General features: G+C 38.2%; 3 protein-coding genes across 5 annotated transcripts in view; 1 reads left to right on the top strand and 2 right to left on the bottom strand.

The window, feature by feature from the left end:
• The window catches only part of LOC140946722 (receptor-binding cancer antigen expressed on SiSo cells-like), a 4,237-nt gene extending 2,251 nt beyond the window's left edge, over positions 1–1,986 (bottom strand). Inside the window, exons 1-2 of the mRNA XM_073395827.1 lie at positions 1,755–1,986; positions 58–213 (exon numbers count right to left, since the gene is read on the bottom strand). Coding sequence (XP_073251928.1) covers positions 58–213; positions 1,755–1,928 — 330 coding nt within the window. The 5' untranslated portion in view covers positions 1,929–1,986. The remainder of the gene's footprint in view (positions 1–57; positions 214–1,754) is intronic.
• Positions 1,987–4,867: 2,881 nt separating this feature from the next.
• LOC140945685 (uncharacterized) overlaps positions 4,868–22,904 on the bottom strand; it is a 94,917-nt gene continuing 76,880 nt past the window's right edge. The window contains exons 1-7 of one of the 3 annotated variants that reach the window (XM_073394716.1): positions 7,872–7,969; positions 7,635–7,679; positions 6,543–6,593; positions 5,556–5,672; positions 5,419–5,453; positions 5,127–5,215; positions 4,868–5,045 (exon numbers count right to left, since the gene is read on the bottom strand). In XM_073394716.1, coding sequence (XP_073250817.1) covers positions 4,943–5,045; positions 5,127–5,215; positions 5,419–5,453; positions 5,556–5,672; positions 6,543–6,593; positions 7,635–7,679; positions 7,872–7,878 — 447 coding nt within the window. In that variant the 5' untranslated portion in view covers positions 7,879–7,969 and the 3' untranslated portion in view covers positions 4,868–4,942. Of the gene's footprint in view, positions 5,046–5,126; positions 5,216–5,418; positions 5,454–5,555; positions 5,673–6,542; positions 6,594–7,634; positions 7,680–7,871; positions 7,970–22,904 lie in introns of those variants that run through there. The other 2 variants (XM_073394717.1, XM_073394718.1) reach the window with 2 other exon arrangements.
• Positions 8,078–21,925, top strand: LOC140945682 (uncharacterized). The gene is made up of 10 exons (XM_073394711.1): positions 8,078–8,390; positions 9,588–9,674; positions 10,412–10,486; positions 11,132–11,244; positions 11,860–11,904; positions 12,329–12,419; positions 18,243–18,294; positions 18,686–18,814; positions 20,151–20,308; positions 21,438–21,925. Exons 1-10 carry the CDS (start codon positions 8,169–8,171, stop codon positions 21,528–21,530), a joined length of 1,065 nt encoding a protein of 354 aa, XP_073250812.1. The 5' UTR covers positions 8,078–8,168; the 3' UTR covers positions 21,531–21,925.

Raw genomic sequence — 22,904 nt, forward strand, 5'->3', positions numbered from 1 at the left:
ACCCACTTTACTCATAAAAACTACTGATACATTATATTAGAGTCACAGGAACCTTACTTTTTTTGGTTTTTGAAAGACAGGCGCCATGTCCTGAAATAGATCTTCATCATCAGGTGGAGTTGGCTCTGGACTACAGGACACAGCTGGTTCAACCTTCACGCTGAATTCCTCCATTTTACTCCAATCTTCCCACTCATCTGCTTCATGGTCAGGCTGTGGTTTGATTTACATTGATATGATAAGATGTAATATCATGAACTAAAAAGTGATGGTGACAATTTATTGATTTATACACTACAGGGGCCACTTTTCAACTGAAATGTTTGAATATCAGCAAAGGGCCTGGAAAGGGAGGCTCCTGATCCCACATTCTCACTCCTTTTACACAAGAAATCCCACATCCCGAACTTCTGTCATCACTATTCTGAGTTTCGTTTTCTTTCCCAATCCCACATCTGTGCTTTTTCCCTGGTTAATGATTCCTGTATTCTGAACTGTAGTTTTTGTCAAAGCCTGGATTCCATGACATACCCTTCCAAACCCTGTTAACAAGGAAATTCTGTCACTGTTACTTTTTAGCTCATTAAGCATACATATAATAAAGATTTACAGTGAAACAGTAAATTGCAGTTAATGGAACGTGACGTGTCAGAGCTCCTGGGGATTGTTAGGCCAGTTTACACCATATTTCCCTTAACAGGGAAAAGCTTCCTCCTTATCCTTGCTGCCTCTACTTCTGCTGCTGCAGGCTTACTAGATTGCTTGAATAAAGTTTTAGGAAGGTTGTCTTCTGACTGTTGTCAACTCATGTCTGCCCATGCCTTGTATGGCGTGTGTTACCTCATATTAGTCAATACTTGTTTATCTTTTCAATCGGGGGGATACATGCTTCACATGTATCAGTGGTGGTTAAGTCTGGCGGTGACTTCCCTAAGCTTCGTAATTTTGCATTATTTCAATTTCGATTTGCTTTAGCTCCGTTATGTGCCAATGTTTAATCCTTTCCAATTCAGCACGTGCCGGCGGTGTCGGCCTAAATTGCTGTTAAAATATTGGCTTGAGTGAATTGGGAACTGCCTACACTCATTCCATTGGGTTGCACGACGCTGAGCCATAGGTTTTCAGCATATAGTGCCATGGAGAGTACGGCTTTTATGTTGGGTGAGATTTTGGTCCTACTGGTCCGATCCAATGCTGTACACTCTGCTAGGGAGATAGGTTGGGTTCTAGTCACGCTTTTGTTACATGGGGAAGTAGAACATCACGCCGATAGCAGAATGGTATTCGCCCTTTAATTAATGCTAATATGGAGTGTTATCTTTCTTTGCGTTTTAATTTAATATAGTATAGGAAATGCGTAATCAGTTTACGTTAACACTGGAGCGACAACATTAACCTTCATTTTAAAATCTACAGCCAGAAACCTTATAATTAAAAACATATATAGTTTAAATTTTCAGGATTTAGGTGTTAAGCAGTGGTAAATTACTGAGATGTACCCTCAAAATGAGTATTGTTTGGATTTCTAGGAAGTGGACTAACGCCGAGCTTTTATAACAATAACAATAACTTTTGGATAATTTTGTAAAGGTTTAAGCTCGAGGTATGTATTTTCCAGACTGAACATGAAGCGCAAGAGAGACATGCCTAAGTATACCATGCTTTAGCGATTTCAATAAATGTTTTTCTCAACAGATAGGCGTAAACTATAAAAGAGCACTAACAGGTAAAACGAGTACAGAGAAATTCCCCACCTGATCATGGTTTACTGGGGGATCAGAAGCTACCGTCACGAGAGTGGGTAACACATCATCTTCTGATCGGCTGGACTTCCTCTGTCGGCTTCTGAATAAAATTCTCTTAATAAAATTGAAAAGAATGGAGAAGCAGCTAAAGAAACGTCTAAAATTAAAGTGGACTACTTTCATAATTATGCACTTTGTATACGAAACGTCTGCATTTGTGCTCGAACATACTAAATGGCGTCCAGGCTCTTTTCTCAAAACTAGGTAACGAGCGGTGCCTGGAAACGAGCATGGTACTCAAAGAATCCGGGGTCCCGAGGAGGGAGGAGAGGGTACACTCAAGGTTGCACTCAAGGTGTGCCGTCGAGGAACCTGATTCATTTCGTTTTTTAAATAATTTGAAACTAACATCATGGAATTAGATTTTTTGAAAACATTTGTTTATACCAAAAATGTAGACCACATGGAAGATGCTTCATTTAATTGATAATGAAATTGTATACCCCATTTAAGACTCTTTAAGACTATAAGTACTCTCTTCCAAGTATCCACAATAGAGTACTAAAGTGATGACGTCATAAAAATGAATTTCTGAAATTATGGGATTTGTCAGGATATTCTGAAAGAACAATGTCCAAGAGGCCTACTTGCCAAAAATGAGCATTTCGGGGCAATTTGCCCCGAAATGTTCATTTTTGGCAAGTAGGCCTCTTGGACGTTGTTCTTTTAGAGTATCCTGACAAATCCCATACTTTCAGAAATTTCATTTTTATGACGTCACACTTTAGTACTCTATGCCCCTATAGCTTTTACTCGTTCCAAACTGATCTTAAAAGTTATCCTCTACCTTGAAAAATACCCGTACGAAACTTGCAGCGCTGTACAGCGCCACAAAATCGCTTCAAAATAGCTGTACAGCTAAATTACAGCTGTTCAGCAGCCTTTTAGAAGCCAAACAGCAGCTTCATTCAAGTTGCAGCGGGCTACAAAAGCGCTGTGCAGCCTTTGAAGGTTCTTTGAAGCTCTCGGCAGCGGTTTTGCAGCGGTTTTGCAGCGCAGTTGCCGACTTTCAAACGCTGCGAAGTAGCTGCAGTAACGCTACAATTCAGCCGCGGTCGATCTGACTTTCGTGAGTCCCAATAACATGAATCGCCAGATAAAGCCTTGGCACAGATTACGGCTATATAACGCGAAAACTTTGACTGTACCTCTAAGAAATGTGAGTAAGCTTGAACGCAAGGAAGATGACTTATTGAATAAACCTCCAAATTCTATGCTTTCAATAAATTTTATTCCGTGACCTGCAAGTGTGGAAATGTTATCGCTAATTCCCTGGAGACATTCTAGGCCGTAATCTAATTGGTCGGTCCTTTTGCATGAGATCCCATTACATCTCTAGACAAACACGGGATTGCCCAAACATTTACGACCGTTGAATGAAAGGCGCAAACATTCTAAGTTTTTTTACATCTAGTTCTGTTTCGAGATGGAAGTTCTGTTGATGTTTTTGGATGGAACAGCTCAAACGTATTTTGAAAACGCACTGAGCAGTGACTTCTACGCTAAGTATCAACGAATCGAACCAGAGCAAGCAACACAGATACAAGAATCTCAGATGGGGTTCGCACTTACAAGATTTTTATACGCTCGTGGTAATAATGTACGTTCCTTAATAGTCCATTGTAAAATTTAACGACGACCAAAGTAAAATTGGGTTGATTTCTTTCATGAAAAAAGTGTAGAAGATCGTGGATCATGGACAAAACGTCAAGGTGAGCAATGTCCAGCTTAGCCCGTTGCAACGAATCAAAATATCATTTGCCTGCTGGCCGTGTAAACTTTATGTAGAACAATCGCTGTTATTCTCTTTATTTTAAAAAAAGATAATTTTCAATATCTGCATGTTACTGGCTGTTCTTACATTCAGATGAGTGACCGTGATTGCAAAATATTTACAAAGCGAGACTGTTGTCACGTTCTTTTGTAGCGTGTACGCGTGGATACTAATAAAGTATAAGTTGCATTTTGACTTACTAGTGGTTTTTACTCCGCTACTAAGGCCTTGTCAACTCCTCTACCATGTATCATGATTATTGTATTATTGGAGCCTGCATTTCTTTTTTTGTACTAACGAGTGGTAGGCCATTACCGGTAACAACATTCTTTGTCTTTTCGAAGCCACTTTGCAGCCACTTTGCAGCGCAGATCGTGATTCGGGAATTTTCTTCACCGCTGCCAAAGCGCTGTTTATCGCTGTCAAAGGGCTTTCCACTGCAGCCAAAATTTGCGGCTGCCGCAGCCCAGCGCTTTTGCAGCTCTTTTACAGCGCTTCTTGAAGCCATTCTGCAGCGCTGCAGCAGCGCTGCTCGTTTCGTACGGGTATTTTTTCCTCACTCATTTTTTTTGTTTCCGTCGATATTGAAAAGACTGCTTAGGAAATACATTTACCTCATAATTTGATCAGTCTATGTTGCTTCAGATCAGGGATTCCTCCATCCAGGTGAGGATCAGAGCACTCCAGGGAAGTGTGGATAGAAGTATACTGCCATGAATAAGGCCTGAGCTTCAAACCTTGACCCAGTGTTAACCAGTCCATTTTACAGTTATGGATTCAAACAAGGCTGAAGTTGACCTCAGTTGTTTTTATACAACCATTCCCCCTTTATTATTTCAATCCATATTGTCCTTATGCTAACTAGTATTTTTAGCACAATTCTCATAAGAAAAGAAAAGAGGTTTGTGTCAAAACAAGGTAAACCTCAGCCTCATGTTCACGGACTAGTGTACTAAGTTCACAACTGTGAAATGGTCTATTACTGGCATCATGGAATTTGTTTTGGGAAAACGATGAGAGCCTATTAGAGAGCTTGCCTGCACTGAGCAACCCTTTAACCACTCCTTCTCAGCAAGGGCCCAAGCAGGTCACCTTTAAATGAAAATTATAAAGAAAAGTAACAAACGCATGCAACTGCCTTTGGTAAGAAACATTTTTCAGAAGCTGGTAGCTGCATAACTCTAGGACAATATTATTAGGCTGATATTCAATTTTTATTTTATTTCAAGCCCTGTTATGGGAAGGGCACATGGAAATGGAATACAAAATAAGTCACATTAGAGGCTGCTTTGAGATAAATAATGATTTTTATTTTTGTACATTTTTACACATTTACATATATTTTTGGCATCTGCAGTTGATGTTACATGTTCAGTTTAAACTTAAGTCCAGGAGCTGCTTTATGTGTGAAGTTACCATACCAAACTTGTGAGCGGACATCAGTAAATGTTCCCTGACCATCAAGTCTGTGTAGGACAAAAAAAGATGACGTTAACAATCAATAACTTGAGTTCTGAAAAAACAAAACAAAGATCATATGTGCTTACTTGTTCTCATTGAAGTTCCCCTCATAAAATGAGCCATCTGGCCATGTGTATTTTCCATATCCATGAAACATATTATTGACAAATTCTCCCTACGAGAAATAATAAAGCATTTTCATGACCATCAATGTTTCAGTTATTATCTAATATATTATTTTTATTTATAAACAGAAGTTCAGTTGTAAGTTCCTCTGGTCCACTTATTGTTAGAAAGTGATTTTACAAAAGAGGTGGGTTTTTATTTGTAAAGAGTAACAATAATTATGTTATCAAAATACTGGAAAATGGTTCTTACCTCATATAATGCCCCAGAAGGAAGTATTAGTTTTCCTGTCAATAAAAGCATTAAAAGTTAGTTTAAAATGGAGGGGGGGAGGGGGGGGGGGGGGGAGGGTACTTTCATTTATTTACATAAATTATTGTATGACACACCTTGGCCATTCATTTTATCTCCAGTCCAGTGTCCATGATAACTAAGCCCTTGAGAAGTTATATGGATGCCATAACCATGACGCTGTAAGCCTTCTTCTGTTTGGATGTATTCGCCATCTGAGTAAGAAGCACAAATATGGTACCTACTAAATTGTTAAGCAATTAAGATGTATTCTATGCCTCTAATTCAGATGGTAGAGAACAAAAGTTAAGTGGTAGTTGAATTCAAATTTATAGCACTCATACAGTCAGACTTAAATTTAATGGTATAGTTTAAAATAGGATCTGAATGACACAGAAGATCTGCTGGGATACATTGGCTACTTTGCTCAGATAAGTTTGCCACTTTTCCCTCAAACTTCTGCATTAAACCCTCTGCTGGCTTTCAAGTGCCATGCAAAGAAAGTTGTGTCCAATAGCCCTGGGCTAATGGATTTGGCCATCAGGCTAGTGATCGAATTCTGTTCTTAACTTAACTTGCTCGACAGGCAAGTGAGATTTTGGGAAAATTCAAAGTACAGAAGAACTATTCAAAAGTAGGGTGAGTTTGATCGTCTGGGTGAACATAGTCCTGAATAGGACTGTTGTTGTTGACAGTGACTGACGTTTCGACAACCTGTGCAGTAGTCATCTTCAGAGTCGAAGTGAGTTGTATCACGTCAGTTGATCAATAACCATACCATCAACTGATGTGATACAACTGCACCCTGTCACGCCTTTGTTTAGCAATAATGTCAAACACTTCATATGATAGGCTTCCTCTACGTCTCATATGATCATATGATTAAATTTATTACACAGGGTAAACAAATGCAAAATATACGTTCAATTTGTTCGCCATTGAAATAGTGTATACATTGTAGTTACCGGTAATTTTTACTTTTCCATCATTTTTGGGCATGGTAATGTATGCTAATGAAATTAGATAAATAAAAATTAACTAAATAAAAAATTAACTACAACATGTACATGCTTTAGTATAGTTACCATATTTATCCCCATTTGGAAAAATATAAACACCATTCAGTACTGTTGGACCTACAGTAAAAAAAATGCTACGTCTTTCACTTTTGTTAAACATTAAGGAATTAAGGAGTTATTATTATTCCTTTCTCTGGGTGTTAGAGTTTAGCTTAATAGAGCTTAAAGTTCCCCAATGATCATGATGCTTTTTGCACAAAATATAACTACCCAGAAAGATAGAGATTGATAGTAGATAATTTTATTAAGCAATCTACTATCTCTAGGGAAAAAAAACTTAAAACTGGCAGGAATCCCCTCAGAAAGCACTGACAATGCACAGAAAAGGAGGAAATAATATTATTGTGACAGTGACAATCCATTTCTTACGTAGTAAAGGCTACATCTGTTTACTTTTCTATTTTAGCAGTTTTGGCAAGAAAATAACAGATTTCTTCCTTTTCAAACCTTTTTTTCTTCTTTGGAACGTTTTCTAATTATAATATTGTTCAAATTGGTCAGACCCTCGAGGGAGAAAAGTTAACAACAATAACTTCTTTCCAGGTTTGGTAAATTCCAAATTGAGCATCACAAAACTCTATGCAGAACGGACAGCAACATTTACGCCCCTGCTAAAATGTGACAGTGTCATTTTTCCCTAACCTACCAGGCGACAGGTAGTCTTCGAAATGATTGGCCGAGTGGCAGCATACCCCTACATGGAAAACCTCACATGTTGCTACATATTACTGTAGCTTATAATACTTTAACCTAGACCTATTTTTCCTATATTTTTTACATGACATCTTTATTCACCCTAAGTGATTTTCTACCCCTGTGAGAGACAACAAGCATCCCGGTCATTTTCATCCATGTATAAAAGTACCCTCCGAGCCCCACCCTCTCGGCCCCCTTGGTAGCTAGGGTTTTGAGTAAGAAGAGTACAGTACACATGTAAAAGAAAGCACGCCAATTGACAACATTTGAGAATCAAACAAATAAAAACAAACAAACAAGTACATATGTCACAATGTTTTTAGCTATGTTTGTTGTGTAGTTGAATAAAACCACAAACACACAACAAAACAGCCACCAAAACATGTGCTTCTGTTGCATTACCCGCATCAGCTTTCCCTCCTTTCTTTTCCTGCTTCTTATTAGGAGCTAACAAATATGAAATTAAGACTTATGATTAATATGATTAATATTTCAGTAAAAAATTCACAAAACGTCGCCAAGTTCAGAGTTTGTAAAACTCACTGGTGTTATGAAAAAGCCAAATACTGCAATATTAAAACAGAACATCCTCAATGTTTATTAATTAGCCAGTGAAATAATAATTTTGGTTTAAAATACCTGGCATGATTACTTCTCTCTCAAATTTTAACCAAGAGCTGCCGAATTTTGTTTACGAAATACCCTCCATGAATGATTACACCACGACTCCATAGCAATGACACTAGATGCATTGTGGGATGTTTGGTTTGATATATCGGTTATTCTAATTGGTCAAGGTATAGCCAAGAAAATTTTGGCAATGTCGTCATGTAAGCTATATTCCAAGAACTTCGATTCAAGATGGTGGACAAGCGAGAAGGTTTGTTCTCGAGTCGTTTCGTTAGGAAATGAAAATGCAATTTAAACTAGCTAAGTATGGTTCTGAAGGATTCAGCCCAGGTAGCTGACACGGAAATTCATCAATCGACTGTTACTGTACAAAACCCGGGAGAAGATCGTACTTTAAGTGCCGAACCGGCAAAAAAGGCTGTTTTTCCGGGGAGCAAGCAAGTGAAACATGTCATTGCTGGAGGGGTGGCAGGAGCTGTGTCCAGGACTTGTGTTTCTCCCCTTGAAAGAGTTAAGATACTTCTTCAGGTAAATTTTCTGACTAATGATAAGATTTTGTCGCTTGATGTTTTACCATAGCAAGAGTAACAAATGACGTCGTATGTAATATTCAAAACACGAGTTCACATTCCTCATTACTGTTGAACGCCATTATTGGGACCACTGCTGGGCCAAGAAAATTGGGTTTTTTTGGGTTCCCGTGTCTTGAACAGGAAATACAATTTCTCTACAAAGCGTCTGATACAGGGTGTCCTTCTGGACCAAAATCCTTGGCAAGGGTGCAAATTTTGGAAGTGCACAGTGTAAAAGTGTGGTAACAATATTGTTGTGTTAAAAATCGTATTTGATGATGTCAGCTCTAAGAAACCAGGGGTTTCAATAATAATTGATAGCCAGCAGGTTTGAATAGAGTAACCGACTGTATCAACAAGGAGCCCCACATTATTTCCCTTTTTTCTATGGGCATGCTCACCCAGAAAATTTTGAAATTGAAAAGCCCTAAAATTCAATTTCCAGCTTTCCGGGGACTGAATTAAGTACAATTGAGTACATTCAAGAAAATGTAGCGTTCACTTAAGTTTTGATTTATTAGCCACCCAATCAACTTCTACAAGTAACGAACAAATGACAATAATAAAATGATGTTCATTTGCACGTGAACAAATTCTGTGTTAATCTATAAAGAAAGGTACATGTGAAAATTGACTGAAATACAGTATTCATGGAGGCCTTTGTGAAAACACGTAATGACGTTTCCATCACTGAGATTTTATGATGTATTACTTGTTAGTGATGTTTTTAAAAGTAGTTGCTTCTTCTTTCGGGAATAAAAAGGTAGGCAACTTCTCTGAACAAAGTAGCCGATGTGTTTCGTCGGTTGTTGGTGCTTATTGAAACCCCTGAGAAACACTTCAGTAGCACATACCTACTCAGGCCAAATAAGTGATTGCCCCACTCCTCCGTAGATAACCATCTACAAACCCAACCCATGTATGGCATTGATGCCAAGATTTGAACCTGTGCCACATTGGTGGAATGGGGGTATCAGTGATCTCACCACTACACCACCATCAATCCTTGTAGGAAATACTTAAACTTTCAAACTATTTAATTACAAGTCTTGGTCCAACCAAAAAAAATGGGGCACGAGGAAGCCACAAGGTCTTACTGCATGATTTTTTTAGTTTGGACCAGTCCTGATCCAAATGATCTTTATTTTGACAGATTCAAGTAAATAATCCAAAGTTTTCAGGAGTTGGTGCGACATTGATAAAGATAGGCAGAGATGAGGGTATAAAAGGATACTTCAAGGTTGGTATTTAGTACTGTTGTAGTTAATAGAGTTCTCAGGTTAAACCATTTTTTAACCTAGTTTGGTTTTATTCTGTTCCCAAGTCCTAACAAATTGTTCAAAGGAGACAAAGCAGATTCTGGTTTGAACCTGAGAATGGATTTGATTTTCAAGGAGTACTAGTCAGTAACAATAGAAATTCATTGAAATTTTCTTATCTCTCAAAAACACATTGCTACCCCCATTTTCATATGTTCATGCCACTTAATTCAGTTTACTTTTCCTACATACAGTCACTAGCCATGCAAAAAATACTTTTGTAGGGGAAAGACCTTCCTTCAATGTGGTGAATCTGTGTAGATTAACAGATGAACAGCGCAATCCTTGATTTAGCTCTCTGCAAGCACTTAAAAAGGGGTGTTACCCAAAACAGGTCACGTGAAGATACAGAGACCGTCTTCAGAGGCATGCAAGAGTTCATGTGGCTATGGATTATTCTTTCTAAATGGTTCACAGCCTCAGCGATCTTGTTGGAGTTGAGAACATTATTCCAGTCCTCCTCATTGAGTGCTGTGGTGGAAGCTTGTTTTGTTTTTCAACCCCGAACTTTACTGGATAAATTTGATTTTAGTCTAACTTTATTAATGCATTTACTACATTCAAGAAACTAAAGGACTGGCTTTAGTTTTGTTGCTTGTGTAATTGATTTGGTATGTACCATCCTTTTCAACCAGTTTTGGGGCCAATATCTTTGCAGGGTAATGGAACTAACGTCCTTAGAATCATTCCATACTCTGCAGTGCAGTTTGCTGCTTATGAGGAGTTTAAAAAGGTATGATTAATTCATATCAAACTAGATGCTAAATGCATTACATGTCAGTAGTCACTTTTTTGGGCTACTTGGAAGATAAATGCATTCTTATTGAATTGTATGAATATAAGCAGTTTCCTAGAACAGACAGCTAATGAGCTATATAACACATACACGTGTTTATAATGGAGAAAGTATTTGGTTTGTACGGCTGATTTCACAAAACCACTATCTTTGTTTAAACAGTTCTTTGTTTTTCAGGTAAATTTAAGGAGTATTTGGTCAGTAAATTGGACATTAATGATTAGACATTGTTTTTGCTTGACCCCTCATATATATAGCTTTAAATCTGGGCTGAGTCCTATTTAGTGTTTTTAAAAGTGGTTTCCTTTGTTAATTGTAATTTGTATTTTGGGAATTGCATGAACATCCTGTGGGTTTGTGTTTGATGTGTGTGTCTCCAAAGAAACAAATTTAAACCTTGTGGTAAAGCATGAAACATGCAGTGCCTTCCTGGTAATTGCCCAAATTTCTCACATATTTTTTTTAGTGGAGGGAAAGCCAGGAAATACAGAATAATATCATGTCATGCAGCCTAGGTATTAACAGCATTATGATATGATCCAAGTTTTGGAATTATCATTATTTTGTTTACATTCTCCACAGCTCTTAAGAGTGTCAGAAGATCTTCAGTCCCAGACACCTCTGAGGCGACTTGTGGCGGGTGGGTTTGCTGGGACAACGTCAGTTATTGCCACCTATCCACTGGATCTTGTTAGGTCAGTCAGTTTTTGCCATGCTGTATTCTAACTAAGTGTTAAAGTACCTGGTGCATCATCATCAACAAACTCAGTTAATGCATTTGTGGTGTGGTTCAGTTTTATCCTTGGCTTTATAATTAAATTCGCCATTTGTTTTAAGCTTGTCACCATACATTATCATGATCAAATTAGAAGGAAAATAGAGTTTGAACCAAGGACAAAATTGAATAATGTAAGCAACAAGCTATTCACCATCACATATTTTCATTGAACTAGAGGTGTACCGATTCGTAGCAGCTTAAACTTGCATCTGAAATCTATTTTTTTTTAGCCATGTTTTTTTCATATTTCATGTCTGTGCATTTAAGTTTATTGTATGTTTTGTATGATGTATCTACATATAAAATGCTTTTGTTTTTAAGATTAATTACAAGGGCACTGACCACTGTGAAGCTCTTGTGTTTGTCTTCTTCTTCTTCTTCTTCTTATTATTATTATTATTACTGGTATTATTATTCTTATTTAGATGATGATGGATGGTGATCATCATATCAACATATGTTTGATATCACTAGAATTCTGAAATACAGTTTGATACCCTTGATGGACATGACATTTTAATGTTGTTTTCAGAACAAGGTTAGCAGCTCAAGGAGAGGGGCTTGAGAAAAGATACAGGTAATGTTAGGTGATGGTTAAAACTTACATGAACTAGTCCTGATTGATACTTTGAGAAATGGTCACCAATATACTTGAATCCCAGAGAAATGATCATGTAATTCAGTATCTACTGATTATTTGAATAACAAACAATAATCTTAATATCCTTGATGTCTTTCTTATTGTGCTTATCTCCCATCAAGGCAATCTAAAATTCATGATTCCGTAATATTGTTAATGAAGTAAGATGGCAAAATTCAACAAGTGTTTCATATTGTCATTGTTGACACTTGCTTACACGGATTGGAAAAACATTGGTCTTCCCTTTTGGTTAAATTGTCTTCCATATTTTAAATTAATAAAAGTTGTAATCCAAATTTAGTTTCATTTGTTTATATTAAATATAACAAGTTCACTATGGTAATGTATTTTCATTGCACAGAACTATTTTACATGCCTTTCAAACCATTCTAAAAGATGAAGGAGGATTGTTAAGTGGATGTCTTTACAAGGGACTGCCCCCAACGGTTATGGTAAGCATCTTAAATGAAGTAACATTAAGAATTGCACATCATTGTAGCAGTTGTGTCTGTTAATTTTTATATCTCTTCAAGTCAAAATCTTGTGTTTGGCATTTTTAGCCCATCAGGCACAGATCAAGACCACTGTCCACTGTTTTATTATATTAAATTAACAGTAGTAATAATATTATTACATCCAGGAGTTGTCACAGGGTTGTCAAAAAGCTTTTAAGTGGCAGGAGAATAAGAGAAAGTAGCCGGCATGTGTTTCCCGGCGGTGCCAGTAGGGGAAGACATATCATTATTGATATAAACAGTTCAAGTTCAAGTTTCAAGTTTATTAAGAAAAATTGAGAAAATACAAAATATGATGTACCACTGCTCGCAGTTAGCTATAGCTATTCGAGGCGAGCAGTGGCTTGACACTAAGTAGAATAATTACAATAACAATACTAAATAGAATTAATTATTATCGCACAATACATTAAAATAAGCTGAATACTAAGTACAAAGTGAATAATTACAATTACAATACAATACAATTACAATACTAAGTAAAATTAATTATTATCGTACAATACATTAAAATAAGGTGAATACTGAATACTGACTAGTAATAATAACGAAGATTCTCAGGAGAAATAAGGCAGATTACATGGGAAGCTGGAAGGATAATGTAGATAGAAAGCTAATAGAATGAACTGAGTTTAGTTTTCAAGACATATTCAAATCCAATAGATCAATATACTCATTCGCCTCCGAGAGTTTCTGAAGGAGCATATTGTGAATGTTGCGTTTAAATTTCACTTTAGGCATTTGACGAATTTCATTAGATAGGTTATTCCAGACTCTAACACCGTTTCTTGAAAAAGACATGTTTAGCTTGTCTAATCTAGAGTATTCGAGGAAGAAGTTGCCTTTTGTTGATGATCTTGTGTTATGTGAATGAATATTATGTTGGTAATTAAATAAATTACTTATTTGAGGTGGCGATGTGTTATTTGAGACGTCATACATTAAGACGGCAACTGACTTGAAGTAAAGAAAATCTAGAGGTAGTAGACTGGATGAAATGAAGAAGGGTACTGCGTGAGCTTTATAATCACCAAAAAACATGAGGCGAAGGGCACGTTTCTGAAGACATAGGATTTTGTTTCTGTGGATTTTGTCTGCTCGGCACCACGCTGTTATGCCATATAACAAATAGGGTTGAATCAGCGATCTGTATATATGCTGTAAAGTATTAAGTGGTACGAAATGTCTTAGCCTAGCAATAATGCCAATCGATGTGCTTATTTTAGAGGCTATATGTAAAATATGATGTTTCCAAGAGAGGTTCTCATCAATAAGCAAGCCTAGATATTTAACATAACTTTTACGTTCCAAAGATGTGTAAGAGTTGGTATGATGGTTGAATATTTTTAAATTAACTTCGTATTTGACATTTTTTTGTCTTGGTCGAAAAATAACGTAATTAGATTTTTTAATGTTTAGAGATAATTTGTTCGCTATTAGCCAGTCGTAAAGCTTACAGAGCTCATCGTTTACCGTAGATTCCAGGGATTTTAGGTTTTTATCTGAATATAAAAGATTCGTATCGTCTGCGAATAGGTAAAACTTCATTCGGTTACAACTGTTACAAATATCATTTATATAAACAAGAAAGAGCAGAGGCCCTAGGACTGATCCTTGGGGAACCCCAGATAATACTGTCGCTTTCTTAGATATATTTGAGGGGCCAAATTCAGTTATTTGCTTGCGACTAGTAAGGTAGGAAGTAAACCAGTCATTCACAATCCCGCGTATACCATAATGTTCAAGTTTCTTTAAAAGTATTGAGTGGTCGACTGTGTCAAAAGCTTTTTGTAAATCAATAAATATTCCGTGTACAGCTTTCTATCCATATTAGTTTGAATCTGATTGGTTATTTCCAAGATAGCATGTTCAGTGGACCGCTTTTCACGAAATCCATACTGTGAATCATAGAGAATACTGAACTTTTCAAGAAATGATTTCAAGCGAATGTACATCATTTTTTCAAAGATGCGGTTGAAGATTGAAAGTAGTGATATGGGTCTGTAGTTGGATGGGTCAGATTCGTCATTGGCTTTGTGGATTGGGATTACTTTAGCAAGCTTTAATTTAGTGGGATATATTCCATGTTCAACCGACTTGTTGATTAGTACAGATAGGGGGTGGCTAAGAATATGTCTAGCTGATCGCAAGACATGAGTGGGGAAAGAATACAATCCATGAGCCTTGTTTAATGGCGTGTTCATAATTTCGGACTCAATTTCAGTTTGTGTTACTGGATTGAAAAAGAAAGAATCAGCATTACGTGATTTTGGAAGATAATCAAAAAAAAAAAAAAAAAAAAAATTCAATCCAGGTTAGTAGCAGCTGTCAAACATGATAGCGTTGATACTGCATCTGAATTACTAAGTGAAACTTTGTTGGAAACATGCAAAAAGCCGGACAGAGTAAAGCGAGAGGCAGCAAAATTAACTGTAAACCACAAAACAAATGGTTTGGTCAGGAATGCAAAACAGAAAAAGAAAACTTGCAATCCCTTGGGGAGAACATTTCTCATAACATTAATAATTCAGAACTGAGACAACTACTGCAAGACAAAAAGAAGAGGTTCAAACAAACTTGTAGACGGAAGAAACAGGAGTCTATCAGCAAAGGCATGTCTAATATCGATATGTACTCCAAAGAGACCTGGCGAAAAGAGGAAAAATCTTTAACTTAGGAAAAAGAAAAACACATGGAGCTGAAGCAGTGAGTACGTAACAGTTTTATAAATACTTTAAGCAACAGAATGTGACCCCTCTCAATAATATACTAGAAAGGGAGACGAATATGGAAACCCACAGTAACGAAAGAGTGGAAGGCCCAATTGATTATCCAATAACTGATGAAGAGTTCGAAGCTGCAATTAACAAACTGAAGGCAAACAAATCTCCAGGTATCAATAACATATTAAATGAAGTTATAAGAATCTTATAGGAAGCCATTAAAGGGCATTTAGTAAATTTATTTAATCGAATCTTAGATACTGGCAAATACCCTGCTCTTTGGAGTTTTGGCCTCATTGTGCCTATTCACAAGAAGGATGATCGATCCAAAGTCGAAAATTACCGAGTTCTCACTTTGCTCTCTGCGCTAGGCAAGCTCTTTACATCAATCCTTAGCAATCGACTGTACGACTACATGGTTCAAAAAGGAATATCGAAAGCTGAACAAGGTCGCTTCAGAAAACTGCATGGAAAAATTGATAGCATCTTCACATTAAAAATGCTTATTGACAAGAACGTGTTTCCCTGGTAGGGGAAAACATATCACTAGGGATATGTGCTTCCCTGGTAGGGGAACACATATCACTAGGGATATGTGTTTCCGTTGTAGGGGAACACATATCACTAGGGATGGATGTTTCCCAGGTAGGGGAACACATATCACTACGGATATGTGTTTCCCAGGTAGGGGAACACATATCTCTAGGGATATGTGTTTTCCATGTGAGGGAACACATATCACTTGGGATATGTGTTTCCCAGGTGGGGAAACACATTTCACTAGGGATATGTGTTTCCCAGGTGGGGGAACACACATCACTAGGGGTACATGTTTCCCAGGTGGGGGAACACATATCACCACGGATATGTGTTTCCCAGGTGGGGGAACACACATCACTAGGGATATGTGTTTTCCATGTGGGGGAACACATATCACTAGTGATATGTGTTTCCTAGGTGGGGGAACACATATCACTAGGGATATGTGTTTCCCAGGTAGGGGAACACATATCACTTTTGATACGTGTTTCCAAGGTGGGGGAACACATATCACTAGGGATATGTGTTTCCCAGGTGGGGCAACACATATCAGTAGGGATATGTGTTTCCTAGGTGAGGGAACATATATCACTAGTGATATGTGTTTCCTAGGTGGGGGAACACATATCACTAGGGATATGTGTTTCCCAGGTGGGGCAACACATATCAGTAGGGATATGTGTTTCCTAGGTGAGGGAACACATATCACTAGGGATATGTGTTTCCCAGGTAGGGGAACACGTATCACTTGGGATACGTGTTTCCAAGGTGGGGGAACACATATCACTAGGGATATGTGTTTCCCAGGTAGGGGAACACTTATCACTTGGGATACGTGTTTCCCGGGTGGGGGAACACATATCACTAGGGATATCTGTTTACCAGGTGGGGGAACACTTAACACTAGGGATATGTGGTTCCCAGGTAGGGGAACACATATCACTAGGGATATGTGTTTCCCAGGTTGGGGAACACATATCACTAGGGATATGTGTTTCCCAGGTAGGAGAACACATATCACTAGGGATGCATGTTTCCAAGGTGGGGGAACACGTATCACTAGGGATATGTGTTTCCCAGGTAAGAAAACACACATAACTAGGGATATGTGTTTTCCATGTGGGGGATCACGTATCAGTAGGGATATGTGTTTCCAAGGTGGGGTAACACATATCACTAGGGATATGTGTTTCCTAGGTAGGGGAACACATATCACTAGCGATATGTGTTTCCCTGGTAGGGGAACACATATCACTAGGGATACATGTTTCCCAGGTGGGGGAACACATAACACTAGGGATATGTGTTTCCCAGGTAGGGAACACATATCATTAAAGATATGTGTTTCCCAGGTAGGGGAACATAAATCACTAGTCATACTTGTTACCCAGGTGGGGGAACACATACCACTAGGGCTATTTTTTTCCCAGGTAGGGGAACACATATGACTAGGGATATGTGTTTGCTAGGTGGGGGAACACATATCACTAGGGATATGTGTTTTTTAGGTGGGGGAACACACATCACTAGGGATATGTGTTTCCCAGGCGGGGGAACAGATATCACTAGGGATATGTGTTTCCCAGGTAGGGGAACACTTATCACTTGGGATACGTGTTTCCAAGGTGGGGGAACACATATCACTAGGGATATCTGTTTCCCAGGTGGGGGAACACATAACACTAGGGATATGTGGTTCCCAGGTAGGGGAACATGAATTACTTGGGATACTTGTTTCCCAGGTGGGGGAACGCATATCACTAGGGATATGTGTTTTCCATGTAGGGGAGCACATATCACTTGGAATACTTGTTTCCTAAGTGGGGAACACATATCACTAGGGATATGTGTTTCCCTAGCCTGTGTACAGCCGCCCCTCCCCTCAAAAAAATCGAGGGGAGGGGCGGCTGTACACAGGCTAGTGTTTCCCTGGTAGGGGAACATATATCACTAGGGATACGTGTTTCCCAGGTGGGGGAATACATATCCTTAGGGATATGTCACTGGGGATAGGTGTTTCTAAGGTAGGGGAACGCATATCATTAGATATATGTGTTTCTAAGGTTACAGGCGGCAAAAAGTTTAAATTAGCCGGTGATAGCGGCGGTTGCCGACGCATTTTGACAACCCTGAGTGCATTACTTAGATTTCCAAGCTAATGTGTTTTTACCAGAGGGATGCTATGAAAGGCCTGGGGCTGTGGATTTTCCCTGGTTACTGTTAGCTGGCATGACCTCAGGATACTTTCATGGAAAACAAAAGGAAGTAGGACCTCATAGTGGTTCAATTTCCTGCCTACTAATTACATATCCTCGCCTTCTTGAAATCTTAGCAACACTTCCTGTTTCACCATGTGTGTTATCTAAAACTGGTAACCTGTGCCTACCCTTATATATAAGTTCCACTTTGATGGGATTTTTCGGTTTGGCGAATTATTAGGACTGTGAATGTCAAGTCAGTGGTAGAATACAATATTTGTTATTATTTTTTTTAACAGGGAATTGCTCCTTACATTGGCTTAAACTTTGCAGTTTATGAAACACTTAAAGGTGACTAATGTTACTCATAAGCAATATTATTTTGATGATCATATTTTAATAATACTCTCTTCACTTGAATAATGTGTTATTTATTTCAAAATATTGATGGAGCTGTTCATAGTTGACTGTGCTCTGTTTCGCTCATTTCTTTCAGTCAAAGAATGCACATATAAGTACACCGAATTTCAGGGTTGTTCACTGTTTTTGATAACTTGTTCCTGTAAAAGATAATAATATGTACTCTCATAAGCAGGTCAAGCATGATGTACTCTGCAACAATTTGATTGCCTTTAGAAGTTTTTAAAGGTTTCTTAGAAGAAAACAAGCTGAAGTGAAGAATATAAGTTATAGTATTTGATAAATTGTTGCATTTTATTAATTACAAGAGTACTGTTTCTAGATTTTGTGTTGAGCTACTTTATTGCGCATGCTCGTGAGGCAGAGTTAAAGCGGATGGATAAAGACAAGGAGTTACCTGTTACTGTTCGTTTGATGTGTGGTGGATTAGCTGGAGCTATTTCACAGACAGGTAAGACGAACAGCTCTTTTAGCCACTGGATTCAAAAGAACCTTTGCGTTTAAAATCGCCGCGCGGTTAGGTCAATTGATCAAGCGCCGGTCTGCCAAGCGGGAGGTCGTAGGTTCAAACCCCGGCCGGACCAACCCTCAGGGTCTTAAAATAATTGAGGAGAATATTCCGCCTTTGTTATGACATCTACAAATGGTTAGACATTCTAGTCATCTTGGGTAAGGACGAAAAACCGCAGGCCCCATCTTACAGCTCTTTCACTGTTCTGATTCTTGTGGGACGTAAAAGAACCCATACTGCTGTTCGTAAGGAGTAGGGGGCGTAGACACCGGTGGTGTAGTACAACCTTTCATGGGCTGGGTGGGTAATGAAGGGGTTGATATCAATTGGGACGTTAGTCCTGTTTGATCCCCTGTCACCGTGTTGAGTCACCGTGGCGAATTCAATAAAGTCAATTCAGTAAAGCCAAAATCAAGTCAATAAAAACCGTGGGGTTCCTTTCCTTCTGTATATCATTTGTGCTTCTTCTCAAGTTTGTATTGATTCTTTTGCTTCCTTTTATTTTTATTTCTGTTTTTCTTTTAACCAACTTAGTTCTTTTTTAACTGGCCTTGAATTTAAAGAGACTTTGTCGTTGTTTTTTTTCAGCGACAACGTAGCCAAATTGTTTTTCCTTATCGGGTTTTACTCACATTAAAAACTAGTGATGAACTTTGTTCACTTTCTAATTGGAATGTCAAATAGATTCAAGAAGCCTCATTTTCCGCTGGTTATTCTTGGAGTGGAAGTCGTTTCTAGAGAGTGAATCCCTATTATAAGAGTTTCTTCTGCAGGAACGTTAACATAGGAATGTTTTCTTAATGGTACATTTGCAACTGATCAAGGTAAGTAGATGACACATTTACCTAGATGCATCAGCACAATGTCGGGGATTTTATTGAAAATGATATCAGTACAAGTATAAGGAGCGGACACATTCGCAGGATACATGCCTGCATCCATAAGCATCAATACTCAGTGCCATCGACAGATAATGGACCTACTCACAGTGACCAGTATATTAACTTCTAGTCCAACCATGGCTAAGATTGCAAGAGGTCCGTTGTCCAAACAGTGCCTGAACCAGAGATGAACTTCTTCTTCATAACGTTTTACTCAAGAATAAAGAAGAGATGAAACGGCAGAACATTTAGCACCTCAGAGAGGTTCTCACACCCAATAGCTACTGAAAATAGGGCTTATAAAACTCCTATGTAAAAGTGACTTCCACTCCAAAATTTCCGAATACTTGTACTTTTAATTCATGATTTCTGTCATTATTGTTCTTTTTTCTCAGTAACCTATCCACTAGATGTAGTACGAAGAAGGATGCAGATGAAAGGAATTAGCGGAGACTTATTTGCATACACTTCAACAGGAAATGCATTTACAGTTATTGTTAAACTGGAAGGCTTTCAAGGTTTATATAAGGGAATGTGGCCAAATTTGTTAAAGGTAATTATAACAACATAACGTTAAAACTCAGACGTTTATTTTTTTGTTAGTTTTGTGTGTATGCGTTAGTGGTCCTATGCAATTTTCATTTTGTCGAATTTGAAAGATTTCAATTTTTAGGCGGGGACATCATATTTTCTTTTTAACTTACCAGTCAGCGTTCTTTGTGAGTGAATTCTTGGTCCATGTTGTGAAACCACTCTCGTTTGAGGATATGGTAAAAGTTTCCTGCACAATTTCTGTATCAGTAAACTGACAGCGCTAAAAAAGTGTAACATTACAAGCAGTAAGGAAGCAGCCGACTTTCCCCAACACCACCACTCTGCTTTTCCCGCGAAAAATTACGCCTGAGGAAGGAGCGCAGAAATTCCATACTGATGACGTGTCAGTATCCAAACAGGGCGGTACTTGTACCTATGTCTGGGTAGTAAGGCGTCATCAATATGGAATTTCTGCGCTCGTTTCTCAGACGTCATTTCGCGGCGAAACCAGTGGTGGCGTCGCGAAATGTCGGATCTTTTCTCAGGCCGCTGTCCAGAATAGACCTTGTCACGGTTTTCGATGCCATCTTGACGAGTAGGCAAACGCGTGAGAAATTACAGTGTTTGTATGAGAATCTAATGTCGAATAATTTCCGTAGAATGGCTGTTCTGAAAAAAATATGAACTGTAAACTAAAGCTTCTCTCCTAAGGATTCTACTGAAAACAATTTAGGGCGTTTCATGCGCTAGAAGACCTAGAGCCACTTTTTAAAATTTTCTATACATTTGTCTGTAAGAAAGTCCCGGGAAAAATTACAGACAAATACATGGAAAATCTAAAGCAAGCTTCTGGAGAAATTTAAGCACAGATACGCCCCCAAAATTTTTTAGTAAAATCCTTTGCTTTGTAGCTTTAGTATACAATTTATATTTTTTTCAGAAAAGCCGTTATGCGGAAATTATTCGACATTAGATTCTCATACAAACACGGTAATTTCTCACGCGTTTGCCTACTAGTCAAGATGGCGTCGAAAACCGTGACAAGGTCTATTCCAGTCACACTGTCGGTAGTTTAGGTCGTTCAAGGTGCCTGGGTCAAGTGTCAAGTGCATTTCTCGGCAACTAACGCGTTGTTATTGGTTTTGTAGGTCGCTCCTCTTGTTGGAATACAGTTTGTGACTTATGAAATAACCAAAGCCCTCCTTTATGGCGAGGGACTACAGCTGCCGTTCAGAAAATGATCATTATTCCATGTATGGCACAAAGAAATGTTCGCTTCCACTGTCACTCGCTCTGAAATATGTTCATACAGGAGGAAACAGGAAAGATAATTTGCACGAGTCATCGATAAGTCACTGAAGTGTTTTAACATTCATATGAGATCACTGGAAGAGTGAAAATGCTAAATTCAATTTATTACAAGGTTATCAAATCAGCAGTCCGGCACAGCTCTGTGACAAATATGATACAGTACCTTACCCTGTGGGTAATAATGAAAGTCTAGTGGCGGTAAAACATTTACTGCTGACTTCTCTCAGTTTTAGGTAAGGATTCAACTTAGCTAGGTATAATCCCTCAGCCAGAGACACGATAGTAAGAAAAACAATAATAACAAACACAAACAACAGAAAAAAAAAAAAAAAAAAAAAAAAAAAAAAAAATATATATATATATATATATATATATATATATATATTTAGTAAAGTCCAACTAGTGGTCTATTATCAATGCTGCGTTCTGATTGGTATAGCTACTACTGGCTATATGTTATAGGCCAATAGTAGCGAAAAGCGCCAGCTTTTTGGCGGCAAAAAAGGATTGAAGTCTAGCTTTAAGCAGCTAAAATTTTTTTATTCTCGATTTTTTTGACCAACTAGTTGGATTTTACTAAAACAATTATTCCTCTCGCCCTCATGGCCTCTGAGTCAATAGCCCATTTATTGGCTCAGAACCCATTCGGGCTCGAGGAATAATTGTTAAATATAATTTAAGTATTGACAAATCTGGCTCTCTGGACTATTTTTGCAGACAAATGTTTATTTACTTTATAGCTACCCGCCTGCTTGTTTTGATTTTGTACGGCTGTTATTAAAGTGTGCATTTCGGTTACAAATTGGGCTGCTTGTTTTTGATTGCAACGAAAAAACAGAGGGTGTAGTTTGTAGACTAACCCTCTTTTGGTGCCATAAAGAAGGCGAAAACCGCACAATAAAGATGATGTTACACGGGACGATTCGCAACGACGATTTTTTGCGCAACGAAGCGTAGCAATCTTGGAACAAGGCTGCAACCATTCGAAACAATGTTGAAATGATGTGTTGGGTTAAAATTGTTCGTTACAAATCGTCCCATGTAACATCACCTTTACGGTGGCTGTAAATCTGTCAGGTTTTATTCAAAATTGATTCTGAGGTTTGCCTTTTATTTCATTGTTGAGTCGTATTGCATCTGTACTGAAGGGACTGTCTGAAGGAGCACCCGAATCAGTCTGGTACGTCTGGGTTTCAGCACCCAGGGCTGCTCCTGAATGGGATGCTGGGATACTAGTCCACTTATGTCGCTTATTTGTGGGTTGAGGGAGACAGTGTACAGCCCGACCTGAACTCAATACCAAC

This window comes from Porites lutea, chromosome 8, assembly GCF_958299795.1.
Source record: "Porites lutea chromosome 8, jaPorLute2.1, whole genome shotgun sequence".
NCBI lineage: Eukaryota > Metazoa > Cnidaria > Anthozoa > Scleractinia > Poritidae > Porites > Porites lutea.

Excerpts from the sequence above, each read along its gene's own strand:
- LOC140945682 (XM_073394711.1), top strand. The coding sequence starts at position 8,169 with ATGGTTCTGAAGGATTCAGCCCAGGTAGCTGACACGGAAATTCATCAA. Across the intron at positions 9,675-10,411 it reads GTATAAAAGGATACTTCAAG|GGTAATGGAACTAACGTCCT; the intron begins GTTGGTATTTAG and ends ATATCTTTGCAG. Across the intron at positions 11,905-12,328 it reads GGGCTTGAGAAAAGATACAG|AACTATTTTACATGCCTTTC; the intron begins GTAATGTTAGGT and ends TTCATTGCACAG.